General features: G+C 37.1%; 1 protein-coding gene across 5 annotated transcripts in view; it reads left to right on the top strand.

The window, feature by feature from the left end:
• The window catches only part of EXOC2 (exocyst complex component 2), a 256,500-nt gene that overhangs the window by 150,070 nt on the left and 92,287 nt on the right, over window positions 1-14,143 (top strand). For 4 of the 5 annotated variants that reach the window (XM_036072478.2, XM_036072475.2, XM_036072476.2 and 1 more), the window contains 2 exons: window positions 5,001-5,067; window positions 9,517-9,633. In XM_036072478.2, the coding sequence (XP_035928371.1) occupies window positions 5,001-5,067; window positions 9,517-9,633 (184 nt within the window). The remainder of the gene's footprint in view (window positions 1-5,000; window positions 5,068-9,516; window positions 9,634-14,143) is intronic. The other variant, XM_036072479.2, reaches the window with a different exon arrangement.

Raw genomic sequence — 14,143 nt, 5'->3', positions numbered from 1 at the left:
TAGAGTTGCTCATAATATGGTCTTAGAATTGTTTGTATTTCTTTGGTGTTGGTTGTGATCTCTCCTCTTTCATTCATGATTTTATTTATTTGGGTCATTTCTCTTTTCTTTTTGATAAGTCTGGCCAGGGTTTATCAGTCTTGTTAATTCTTTGAAAGAACCAGCTCCTAGTTTCGTTGATCAGTTCTACTGTTCTTTTGGTTTCTGTTTCATTAATTTCTACTCTGATTTTTCTTATTTCTCTTCTCCTGCTGGGTTTAGGCTTTATTTGCTGTTCTTTCTCCAGCTCCTTTAGGTGTAGGGTTAGGTTGTGTATTTGAGACCTTTCTTGTTTCTTGAGAAAGGCTTGTATTGCTATATACTTTCCTCTTAGGACTGCCTTTGCTGCATCCCAAAGATTTTGAATAGTTGTGTTTTCATTTTCATTGGTTTCCATGAATTTTTTTAATTCTTCTTTAATTTCCTGGTTGACCCATTCATTCTTTAGTAGGATGCTCTTTAGCCTCCATGTATTTGAGTTCTTTCCGACTTTCCTCTTGTGATTGAGTTCTAGTTTCAACACATTGTGGTCTGAAAATAGGCAGGGGATGATCCCAGTCTTTTGGTACCGGTTGAGACCTGATTTGTGACTTAGGATGTGATCTATTTTGGAGAATGTTCCATGGGCACTAGAGAAGAATGTGTATTCTGTTGCTTTAGGATGGAATGTTCTGAATATATCTGTGAAGTCCATTTGGTCCAGTGTGTCATTTAAAGTCTTTATTTCCTTGTTGATCTTTTGCTTAGCTGATCTGTCCATTTCAGTGAGGGGGGTGTTAAAGTCCCCTACTATTATTGTATTGTTGTCGATGTGTTTCTTTGCTTTTGTTATTAATTGGCTTATATAATTGGCTGCTCCCATGTTAGGGGCATAGATATTTACAGTTGTTAGATCTTCTTGTTGGATAGACCCTTTAAGTAGGATATAGTGTCCTTTCTCATCTCTTATTATAGTCTTTGGTTTAAAATCTAATTTGTCTGATATAAGGATTGCCACCCCAGCTTTCTTTTGGTGTCCGTTAGCATGGTAAATTGTTTTCCACCCCGTCACTTTCAATCTGGGGGTGCCTTTGGGTGTAAAATGAGTCTCTTGCAGACAGCATATCGATGGGTCTTGTTTTTTAATCCAATCTGATAGCCTGTCCCTTTTGATTGGGGCATTTAGCCCATTTACATTCAGGGTAACTATTGAAAGACATGAATTTAGTGCCATCGTATTGCCTGTAAGGTGACTGTTACTGTATATTGTCTGTGTTCCTTTCCGGTCTATGTTACTTTTAGGCTCTCTCTTTGTTTAGAGGACCCCTTTCAATATTTCCTGTAGGGTTGGTTTCGTGTTTGCAAATTCCTTTAGTTTTTGTTTGTCCTGGAAGCTTTTTATCTCTCCTTCTATTTTCAATGACAGCCTAGCTGGATATAGTATTCTTGGCTGCATATTTTTCTCATTTAGTGCTCTGAATATATCCTGCCAGTCCTTTCTGGCCTGCCAGGTCTCTGTGGATAGGTCTGTTGCCAATCTAATGTTTCTACCATTGTAGGTTACAGACCTCTTGTCCCGAGCTGCTTTCAGGATTTTCTCTTTGTCTCTGAGACTTGTAAGTTTTACTATTAGATGTCAGGGTGTTGAACTATTTTTGATTTTGAGGGGCTTCTCTGTGCCTCCTGGATTTTGATGCCTGTTTCCTTTCCCAAATTAGGGAAGTTCTCTGCTATAATTTGTTCCAGTATAGTTTCTGCCCCTCTCTCTCTTTCTTCTTCTTATGGGATCCCAATTATTCTAATATTGTTTCGTCTCATGGTATCACTTATCTCTCGAATTCTGCCCTTGTGACCCAGTAGTTGTTTATCTCTCTTTTTCTCAGCTTCTTTATTTTCCATCATTTGGTCTTCGATATCACTAATTCTCTCTTCTGCCTCATTTATCCTAGCAGTTAGAGCCTCCATTTTTGATTGCACCTCATTAATGGCCTTTTTGATTTTGACTTGGTTAGGTTTTAGTTCTTTTATTTCTCCAGAACGGGGTTTCTCTAATATCTTCCATGCTTTTTTCAAGCCCAGCTAGTATCTTTAAAATTGTCATTCTGAACTCTAGTTCCGACATCTTACTAATGTCCTTAATGATTAGGTCCCTGGCAGTCGGTACTACCTCTTGTTTTTTTTTGTGGTGATTTTTTCCATCTTGTCATTTTGTCCAGAGGAGAATAGATGAATGAGAGAACAAAATGCTAACAGGGTAACAATGACCCCAGAAAAATATACACTAAACAACTCAGAAGAGACCTTCCAGTAAGTGGTTGCTTTTCTGTTCAGAGAGTTGCCACTATTCTTTTCTTTGATCTCCTGTTGAGTTCGTAGGTGTTCAGAATGGTTTGATCGGTATCTAGCTGAATTCCTGGGACCAGACGAAATTTAGGTCTCCTACTCCTCCGCCGTCTTGTTCCTCCTCTCTATTTTTAACTTTTTGAGGAACCTCTATACTGTTTTTCAGACTGACTGTACCAATTTGCATTCCCAATAACAGTGCATGAGTGTTCCTTTTTCTCCACATTCTTGCCAACGCCTGATGTTTCTTGTATTGTTGATTTTAGCCATTCTAACAAGTGTGAGATGGTATCTCATTGTATCTTTGATTTGCATTTCCCTCATGATGAGTGATGATGAACATCTTTTCATTTGTCTGTTGGCCATCTGGATGTCTTTTTTGGAGAAATGCCTGTTCATGTGTTCTGCTTATTTTTAAATTGGATTATTTGTTCTTTGGGTCTTGTATTTTATAAGTTCTTTATATGTTTTGGATACTAACCCTTTATTGGATATGTCATTTGTAAATATCTTCTCCCATTTCTTAGGTTGCCTTTTAGTTTTGCTGATTGTTTTCTTCGCTGTGCTGAAGCTTTTTATTTTTTTATTTTTTATTTTTTTTTAAAGATTTTATTTATTTATTTGACAGAGAGAGACACAGCGAGAGAGAGAACACAAGCAGGGGGAGTGGGAGAGGGAGAAGCAGGCTTTCCACTGAGCAGGGAGCCCAATGCGGGCCTCGATCCCAGGACCCTGGGATCATGACCTGAGCCGAAGGCAGACACTTAACGACTGAGCCACCCAGGCGCCCCTTAAGCTTTTTATTTTGATGTAGTCCCAGGGGTTGATTTTTGGTTTTGTTTCCCTTGCATCAGGGAAGTTACCTAGAAAAAGTTGTTGTGGCCAGTGTCAAAGAGGTTACTGCCTGTGTTCTGTTCTATTATTATTATGGTTTCAGGTCTCACATTTAGGTCTTTAATCCATTTTGAATTTTTTTTGTGTGTATGGTGTAATAAAGTGATCCAGTTTCTTTCTTTTGAATGTTGCTGTCCAGTTTTCCCAACACCATTTGTTGAAGAGACTGTCCTTTTCAAATTGCATATTTTTCTTGCTTTGTCAAAGATTAAGTGACCAGGGCAGCCTGGGTGGCTCATTCGTTAAGCGTCTGCCTTCGGCTCAGGTCATGATCCTGGGGTCCTGGGATCAAGCCCCACATTGGGCTCCCTGCTCAGTGGGAAGCCTGCTTCTCCCTCTCCCACTGCCCCTGCTTGTGTTCCCTCTCTCTCTCTCTCTGTCAAATAAATAAATAAAATCTTAAAAAAAATTAAGTGACCTTTTGATAATCAGTTTATTCTTGGTTTTCTGTTCTGTTCCGTTGATCCATGTGTCCATTTTTGTGCCAGTACCATACTGTCTTGGATCACTACAGTTTTGTAATATAACTTGAAGTCTAGAATTGTGATATCCCCAGCTTTGCTTTTCAAGATTGCTTTGGCTATTTGTGGTCTTTCGTGCTTCCATACAAATTTTAGGATTGCTTGTTCTAGTTCTGTGAAAAATGCCATTGGTATTTTGATGGGGATTGCATTAAAAGTGTAGATTGCTCTGGTTGATGTAGACATTTTAATTTTTGTTCTTCCAAATCATGAGATGGAATGTCTTTCCATTTTTTGGTTTGTCTTCAATTTCTTTCATCAGTGTTTTATAGTTTTCAATAAATAGATCTTTCACCTGTTTAGTTAGGTTTATTCCTAGGTATTGTATTATTTTTGGTGCAATTGTACATGGGATTTTTTTCTTAATTTCTCTTTCTGCTCTTCATTATTGGCATGTAGAAACACAACAGATTTCTGTACATTGATTTTCTATCCTGCAACTTTACTGAATTCATTTATTCTAGTAGTTTTTTGGTGGAGTCTTTGAGGTTTTCTCTATATTTCTGGACTTTATTATTCTGTTCATTCATACACGTTTTATATCTTTTTGTGTTATTTTAATGTTCATTAGTTTGTTTTTTATTGTTCAGATTGGTATCTTTTTATTGCTTCTATTTTAAAATATTATTTGATATTTCATCTATTTAGTGTTCCATATGAATTCTAAAATCCATTGGTTAGGTTTAAGGAAAAGAATTCCTGCTAAAGTGTTTATTATCATTCTGTTATATCAATTAATCAGTAGATTATAGAATTTCCTCCCCTGCAATTTTGTATCTTTGGTCACTTGTTGGTTATTAGCTAATTTCCTAACTCAGCTCACCTGTAAGTGGTTTATTATGAAAATGAGCTTGAAAAAGCCCTCTGGAGATTCTGATAGTCAAAAACATTTCAATCAATTTGAGTCTGTACCTAAAAATTAAATTATTAGGTATTTTCCCTTTTTGTGATTTTTAAAAATTTTAATTGAGTATTGAGAAGACCCAAAGCAAATGTCATATGACCTGTGTTAATAAATAGCCTATAGTGTCTACTTTGAGCTGTTAATTGTTAAATATAAAAAAACAGAGAATTACACAGTTTTGACCAAAAGATTTTCAAGTCAAGTTTACATAAGGTTCCTTGCATTTTTTATTGAGTTGTAATAGATATACAACATTATAGTAACATTGTTAATTTTAGTGCTTTAATTGTCACTGTTCTCTTACTTGCATCTATATTTAGTCTTTCCGTTGATGTTTCTTCTCCTGATTTGTTTGGAAGTATCCATGAAGACTTCAGTTTGACTTCTGTAAGTAAGATGATAAATAGAAAGCTAAACATATTTTAAAATTATATAGTGACTTATGAATCAGTCTAAATTACTTTGACTGCTATTGTATTCCTGCTGTAGTATACTATCCTATAATTTGGAGCTATGTTTTACTTTGTGAAAATTTTAGTAAAAATACAATTTTATATGTATTCCACAACTTGAAAACTTTTTATAACTTAAGTAGTTCCATCTACTCCCTGCATTGTGCAAGTTGGTGAGCGTGAAATAGGTGCCCTAGTGGTTCCCTGGTGTTTGAAAGTTGGAGAGGAAGCAGAAGAGAGGGGCCCAGCTCCTCATATTTTTCCTCTTTAACTAGAGAAGCTCTGCTTTTCTGTGTTTTATTTCTTTAAGTTCCCTAATAGCATTTCATTTGAACATAAAGTTCTGGCAAAAACAAAGCCATACCATGTTTTATATATATACACTTACATCTTTTTTTAGCATATACATGTATTTAAGGATGATTCACATGCATACTTTATTATACGTATAAATTCAGCTCTTGAAATCCAAACCCATCTGTCTTAAAAAAATAACCCTCTCTGGTTTGTCATTTGCTTGAAGGGTGTATGTGTGTGTGTACATGTGTATATGTATATATGTATGTGTATCTCTCAAGAAAGAAAGCATATGACCAAAATTTCCTGCCTCTATCATTCCCACAGGTATTATAAGTGTGAATTCCTAAATAAGGAATTTGTTATATTAGGAAATACTAAAAATTCAGTTTGGGACCAGATGTATTAAATGAGTGACATTCAAGCAGAGATATTTAGTGGGTGATTAGACATACCTGTCTGGACCCCAAGAGAGAAATCTAGATACAGATTTGTGAATCAGGAATATACAGTTGACCCTCGAGCAATGAGGGAGTTAGGGGCATTGAAGCCCTGTTCAGTCGAAAATCCATGTGTAACTTTTGACTCCTCTAAAACTTTTAACTACCAATAGTCTATGGTTGAGCAAAAGCCTTACCAATAACAGGCAATTAACACATTTTATATGTTATTATTATATGCTGTATTACAATAAAGTAAGTTAGAGAAAAGAAAATGTTACCAAAATCATAAGAAAGAGAAAATACATTTACAATACTGTAGTGTATGTATCAAAAATTTGCATATAAGTGGCACAATGCATTTCAAACTTGTGTTGTTCAGGGGTAAACTGTATAAGCAATATAAGGCCTGGGAGTGGATGAGTATACTAGGAAAAATACTAGTAGAATGAGAGGAGGGCCAAATATATAAAAATAACATTGGGGGTACCCGTATTTAAGGGTTGGCCAGAAGCAGAGAGCCTCAAAGTTCCCAAAAAAGAATAATCAGAGAGAGAGAGAAGAAAATCCAGATGGAACAGTGTTCCAGAGAGATGGAAAAGATCATTTAAACAAAGGAGTATTTAACAGTATCACAGACTGGTAGAAGATCAGGTGGGGTCAGATGAAAACTGGAGCGTTGTGGGCTTGGCAGTTAGGTGGTCATTTGTGACTGTAGGGGAAGCTTATCAGTGGATTGCTAATGGGCTATCTATGTATACACTGGGTCAACATCAGATAGGAGCTGAGGAAGTTGATGTAGTGAGTTTAGACCATTTGCACTGTGAACATAGTAGACTAGAGAAAGACACAGGCTGGAGGAAAGAGCCTTCTAAACTGAGAAGGGCCTTATGTGCTATTGGGCCAACTGTGCTTTTTTTCTCTGTCCTTTAGAACAGGCCTAATTTCTACATGACAGTCTTTTCAGTGTTTGAAAACATTTGTTGCGTGGGCTTGGAATCTTCCTTTCTCTTAGCTAACATCCTAAATCTTTTAGGCATTTCCTAGTCGATATGGCAGTGGTTCTCCTCTTAGTCTACTCTGTCCTTTTTCAAGGGTGGAGTACAGGACTCTGATGTGGCCCTGGCAACTGGGAAGCAGCCAGAACTACACATTAGGTTACATCTCTATTGACTCACATTGAGCTTACTGTCACCCACACCCCAGGTGTTTCATACTTGCTTCTCCCAGTCATAGGACCTTATCTCTCCCATTTTATTCCATAAAATTGTTCGTTTGGTACCAAATTCAGTTCCTGTGTTTCTCTGCATTTGGATGATATCTTGTTAGATTTGACCCAGATTATTGAGATTTTCTTAGGGCCTTGTTCTGTTATTCAGCAGAGAGGCAGTTATGGTAAGATAGAGGCCCAGGTTTGGAGTCAGAAGATAACTACTTTGCTTCCTGGTCTTCTTCTTACTAACTGAATAATCTTGGGCATGTCATCGAGGGTGTCCAGTTTTCTCCTGGACAAAATTGGGGTGGTAATGCCTACATCTCAGAGAGTCTGTGAGAAATAATTGAAATAATACATAATTGGCAAGTACTGCCTTTGATAGGTTGTGCTGTTATTTTCAAACATACATATTCATCTAAGTTGCTAATAAGCTTTTAATTAATCATTTGGGTTTAAGAATTTGATTATTGTAGTGTTCAGTTATTTCCCACTTTCACTTCTTCTGATTGGTTAGATTTGGGAAGAGAAATACAGTTACCAAGAGTAAGACTTCAAATCACTCAAATTATTTTTCCATTTTGGGGGAAGAACAATGCAGATTACAGGGAGAAAAATCAAAGAGAGTTAATTAACAGGGCAAAGAAGATGCGGCAGGCTCAGGGGGTCTGTTAGACCATAAGGTTAATGTTTGGAGGAAAAGGTAATTGCGAATTGATCTTATAACTGAAAAACCACTTGAGATTTTTGCAGAGTGCAGCATGTTTAGAGTGGCTGATGACACCTTATGCTTACTTTATTTCATGTTCTTTATGAAGACCACATAATGGTAATACCAGGTATGGGGCAAGAGGGAATATACCCCATCCCCAGACTGGCCTGTGTGCCTATGCAGTGCTGTTTACTGCTTTCTTTCTGGTTCTCACTTGCCATTTATTCACAAAATGTGGAGGAGTGGTATGCATAACAGAGCCCTGTTTCCCTTGTTTTATAATTTATTTCCCATCCATAGATTAATTCAAGGCCATTCACAACCTTTCATTTGTTTGAAGGTACTTTAATAATTCCTTGCCCTTTAATTGTATTTGTTGATGACCAAAAAGGACATTGAATAGGCCGCACTGTGCCAGCAATAAAGATAATACTATTTTAAATAAAGAAATTTAGAAAGTTTTAAAATTTTTGATGGAGCTAAATGAAATTATTGGGCGATATAAGCTGTACTTGGCAACTGAGTTCAGAGTGTACCTCAAGATAGGGATCTGTTTATTTTCCTTATTTATTATATTGACTTTAACATAAGTTATATACAAAACAGTAAGCAAAATATGGCTGAAAGTTTTTCCTGGAAAGTAGTTTTGCCTTAGTGTTTAGTCAAGGGATCTTGAATCAAAGCTCTGAATTAGTCACTGTTGTTCTAGAGAATGCTCTCACACTGAGGGAGCATGCAAAGGTGTTCTTGGTGAGCCACAACAGCGGTGATAACTGCCATTCCTGGAATTTTGTTTACAAAGATAGTTCTTCTGAACTGTAAAATGATGTTTATTCATCAGCTTTGGGGTCTGGTTTTTTTTTTTTTTTTTTTTTAAGATTTTATTTATTTGACAGAGAGAGACACAGCGAGAGAGGGAACACAAGCAGGGGGAGCAGGAGAGGGAGAAGCAGGCTTCCCGCCGAGCAGGGAGCCCGATGCGGGGCTCGATCCCAGGACCCTGGGATCATCACCTGAGTCGAAGGCAGACGCTTAACGACTGAGCCACCCAGGTGCCCCGGGTCTGATAATTTTAATAAGAAATTACCTTAAAATGGCTAGAACCTGGAGAACGTAGAATATGAGGCCCTAGCCCTCTTCATAACCGATACTATGGGAGAGTTCCCTAGCCTCTGTCCCATCACTCCCCATAAGAGGGGAAAACTATTCTATATAAATGCATCTGTGAAGGCCCAGTTTTGGGGAGGAGCCCATCATATGGATGGCATTATAATTCTCTTTCAAGTTATGAAAAATTTATAAATTATTTTCTATGAATTTTTGCATTTTTTGTAATTATTTTAAAATATCCATTTTTATAGCTTTTTTTGCTGCAAAAAATATTAGATAGAATAACCAGTAAAGTAAACCCCTTTCACAAGAACAACAGCTGTGAACCTACCTTACTCGTTAGCTGTTTTTCCATACAGCTATTAAATTTCGAAGGCAGCATTATTTGATTCTTTAGTGCATTACATAATAACAAGCAGTTATAGAGTATAGAATTATAGAATTATATTGTTTCTCTCTATATTATTACTGGGGAAAAAAGGGACCAAGAGAAACAAAACATTGAATACTGATATTAAACATGAAGAGATTATAATTAAATTTAATAAATGATAACTGTTACCCAGTTTGTTACTATAAATGTAATTTTCTAAACATTTGTTTTGCTTTTAGGAACAGAGACTTTTGATAGTCCTAAGTAACTGCTGCTACCTAGAACGTCACACCTTCCTAAATATAGCGGAACATTTTGAAAAGCACAACTTCCAGGGAATAGAGAAAATAACACAGGTAAATGAATTATGTTAAATGAACAAGTTGGTTGTTTTATCAATTTAGTTTCCAAACTATTTTCTTAGTATCCTCTCTTTTGCTTTTCCTGTACTTTTCTCTCCTTACCCTCCCCACACCCATATACCTTCTCCATCTTCACCCCACCTTGACTTTGAATAATTCCTGCCCTTCTTGTAACTCACCTTGAATCATTAATTTAATATTCTCTTCTTTTCTCTAGATCAAAGCTTTCTCAAGGCAAAAGCTGATTTATTCCCCACCTAAGCTGCCCAAAGTAAGGGAAGGAAATAGGAAAGAAAGGCATCAAACCCAAATCTTTAAGAATCATCTCAAATTTGGCTCCTTTTAGTTTAAACTTTTACTTTAGAGCCAACAGCAAACTCCCTGAGCCTGCAGATAAACCTCTTCCTGCTTATTCACATCTCTTCTTTCTCTCCCCCTTTCCAAATGACCAGTTGGCAGTGTTTCTCCATAAATGCAAGAAAGATATTTTACTTGGTTGACATCATGATATTAATGGATTCACTCATAATAAATAGAATCAGCACAAATGCTATCATCTAAATCTAGTTTACTGATTCATTTACTATACAACTAAATGATTTCAAAATATTTAATGTCAATTATTAAAAAATCCTAATTCTGAGTGTGAAAAATAGTCCACCCTCTGAGAAATAAACTGAGGGTTTTAGAGGGGAGAGGGGTGGGGGGATGGGTTAGCCCAGTGATGGGTATTAAGGAGGACACGTACTGCATGGAACACTGGGTATTATACGAAAACAATGAATCATGGAACACTATATCAAAAACTAATGATGCTTTTGCTTTTTACTACTTAAGCATGGGCACAAGTGCTCAAGCACAGAGACACAGACTCATGCACACGAGAGTGGCTTACAACAGCTATAGGAGGCTTAATACCTCACCTGAAAAATACATGCTCTCTACTCTCTAATCCATGGATGTAGCAAAGTTGGACAAAAATGAGTGATGTGTAAATCAATGGAGTAGGTTTTTCTTGAGATGTTATACTTTGTTTTTATTTTTTCAAGTAAGCAGAAAAGGAAGAAATGAAGCAACCTTCTTATTAAAGGTTGGTTGGTTCTTGGGCAAAGGTTTATCAGATTTCTAAGTAAAACTAAGTAGAACCACTTTTACAGTTTTCTCAGTGCAAAAAATAAGAAAGATAATGATCTTGTTAATCTTATAATCAAAAAGTACTCTTGATGGATTGCATACTTTTTACAAATGATAGTTACGGTTTGTGAACTAGAAATGGATTTTTTTTTTCAAAGAATGAAAATGTCAAAGTGGGTGGCTCTGTCTTGTTTTCCTGCCTTTTCGTAAAGATTAATCATACTGATGAGAAATGTGACTTAAGGCTGTAGGGCCAAATGTTGAGTTTATTTCCAGAAATTTTTGTGTTGAGAATTGCAAAGGGCTCCCTTGCAGTAAAGAATTATTATTTGTAGAAAGTGAGCATTTTGTTTTTGTGCAGTAACAATAGTGACACAAATATATTTATTGAACAGTTTTTTTAGTCATTTAAAAATATATGAAATGATTAGGAATTGCATATAACAGAAGCAGTAAGTTTGGTTCTCTTTAGGTTTTTACAAAGTTATGAGTAGTAACTCTTGCTTCAGTTACATCATAAAGAAATAGAATGAAGTTGAAATACAAGTAGGCTTTGATATCCTTCCTAGTCTTGTTGATACCATTTTTTTTCAAAGATTTATTTATGTATTTGAGGGGGGGGGGAAGGGCAGAGAGAGAAAGTCTCAAGCAGACTCTGTGCTGAGTGGAGCCTGACCTAGGGCTTGATCCCATGACCCGAGATCATGACCTGGGCTGAAGCCAAGAGTTGGACTCCTAACTGATTGTGCCACCCAGGCGCCCCCCCCTTTAAAAAAAGATTTATTTATTTTAGAGACAGATATAGAGAGAGTTGTTGATATCATTTTGAAACCAAGGTAATATATTGGATCTGGAGGTAAAGCTTAGAATAAATGGTGGACTATTTTTTTTTTTTTTTTTGCTAAAGATATCTGCCTTTATTTTATTTTATTTTATTATGTTATGTTAGTCACCATACATTACATCATTAGTTTTTGATATAGTGTTCCATGATTCATTGTTTGTGTATAACACCCAGTGCTCCATGCAGTACGTGCCCTCTTTAATACCCATCACCAGGCTAACCTATCCCGCCATCCCCCTCCCCTCTAGAACCTGTTTATTTCTCAGAGTTCATAGTCTCTCATGGTTCGAATCCCCCTCTGATTTCCCTCCCTTCATTCTTCCCTTCCGGCTTTTTTTTTTTTCTTTTTAACATATAATGTATTATTTGTTTCAGAGGTACAGGTCTGTGATTCAACAGTCTTACACAATTCACAGTGCTCACCATAGCACTACCCTTCCCCATGTCTATCACCCACCCACCCCATCCCTCCCACCCCCTACCACTCCAGCAACCCTCAGTTTGTTTCCTGAGATTAAGAATTCCTCATATCAGTGAGGTCATATGATACATGTCTTTCTCTGATTGACTTATTTCACTCAGCATAATACCCTCCAGTTCTATCCACGTCGTTGCAAATGGCAAGATTTCATTCCTTTTGATGTCTACATAATATTCCATTGTATATATATACCACATCTTCTTTATCCGTTCATCTGTTGATGGACATCTTGGCTCTTTCCATAGTTTGGCTGTTGTGGACATTGCTGCTATAAACATCAGGGTGCACATACCCCTTCGGATCCCTACATTTGTATCTTTGGGGTAAATACCCAGTAGTGCAATTGCTGGGTCGTAGGGTAGCTCTATTTTCAAATTTTTGAGGAACCTCCATACTGTTTTCCAGAGTGGCTGCACCAGCTTGCATTCCCACCAACACTGTAGGAGAGTTCCCCTTTCTCTGCATCCCAGCCAACATCTGTCATTTCCTGACTTCTTAATTTTCGCCATTCTGACTGGTGTGAGGTGATATCTCATTTAGGTTTTGATTTGGATTTCCCTGATGCCGAGCGATGTTGAGCACTTTTCATGTGTCTGCTGGCCATTTGGATGTCTTCTTTGGAAAAATGTCTGTTCATGTCTTCTGCCCATTTCTTGATTGGATCATTTGTTCTTTGGTTAAGTTTCATAAGTTCTTTATAGATTTTGGATACTAGCCCTTTATATGCTATGTCATTTGCAAATATCTTCTCCCATTCTGTCGGTTGTCTTTTGGTTTTGTTGACTGTTTCCTTTGCAGTGCAAAAGCTTTTTATCTTGATAAAGACCCAATAGTTCATTTTTGCCCTTGCTTCCCTTGCCTTTGGCAATGTTTCTAGAAAGAAGTTGCTGCGGCTGAGGTCGAAGACGTTGCGGCCTGTGTTCTCCTTTAGGAATTTGATGGACTCCTGTCTCACATTTACGTCTTTCAACCATTTTGAGTCAATTTTTGTGTGCGGTGTAAGGACATGGTCCAGTTTCATTCTTCTGCATGTGGCTGTCCAAATTTCCCAACACCGTTTGTTGAAGAGACTGTCTTTTTTCCATTGGACATTCTTTCCTGCTTTGACGAAGATGAGTTGACCATAGAGTTGAGGGTCCATTTCTGGGCTCTCTATTCTGTTCCATTGATCTATGTGTCTGTTTTTGAGCCAGTACCATACTGTCTTGATGATGACAGCTTTGTGATAGAACTTGAAGTCCGGAATTGTGATGCCGCCAGCTTTGCTTTTCTTTTTCAACATTCCTCTGGCTATTTGGGGTCTTTTCTGGTTCCATACAAATTTTAGGATTATTTGTTCCATTTCTTCGAAAAAAGTTGATGGTCTTTTGATGGGGATTGCATTGAATGTGTAGATTGCTCTAGGTAGCATTGACATCTTCACAATATTAGTTCTTCCAATCCATGAGCATGGAACGTTTTTCCATTTCTTCGTGTCTTCCTTAATTTCTTTCATGAGTATTTTGTAGTTTTCTGAGTACAGATTCTTTGCCTCTTTGGTTAGATTTATTCCTAGGTATCTTATGGTTTTGGGTGCAATTGTAAATGGGATCGACTCCTTAATTTCTTTCTTCTGTCTTGTTGTCAGTGTATAGGAATGCCACTGATTTCTGTGCATTGATTTTATATCCTGCCACTTTACTGAATTCCTGTATGAGTTCTAGCAGTTTTGGGGTGGAGTCTTTGGGGTTTTCCACATAAAGTATCATATCATCTGCAAAGAGTGAAAGTTTGACTTCTTCTTTGCCAATTTGGATGCCTTTGATTTCTTTTTGTTGTCTGATTGCTGTGGCTAGGACTTCTAATACTATGTGGAATAGCAGTGGTGATAGTGGACATCCCTGCTGTGTTCCTGACCTTAGGGGGCTCTCAGGTTTTCCCCATTGAGAATGATATTCGCTGTAGGTTTTTCATAGATGGCTTTTATTATTGAGATATGTACCCTCTATCTCTATACTCTGAAGAGTTTTGATCAAGAAAGGATGGTGTACTTTGTCAAATGCTTT

This window comes from Halichoerus grypus, chromosome 9, assembly GCF_964656455.1.
Source record: "Halichoerus grypus chromosome 9, mHalGry1.hap1.1, whole genome shotgun sequence".
NCBI classification, from domain to species: Eukaryota; Metazoa; Chordata; class Mammalia; order Carnivora; family Phocidae; genus Halichoerus; species Halichoerus grypus.
Note: the sequence above shows the minus strand (reverse complement) of the source record. Positions and strands in the feature narration are given on the sequence as shown.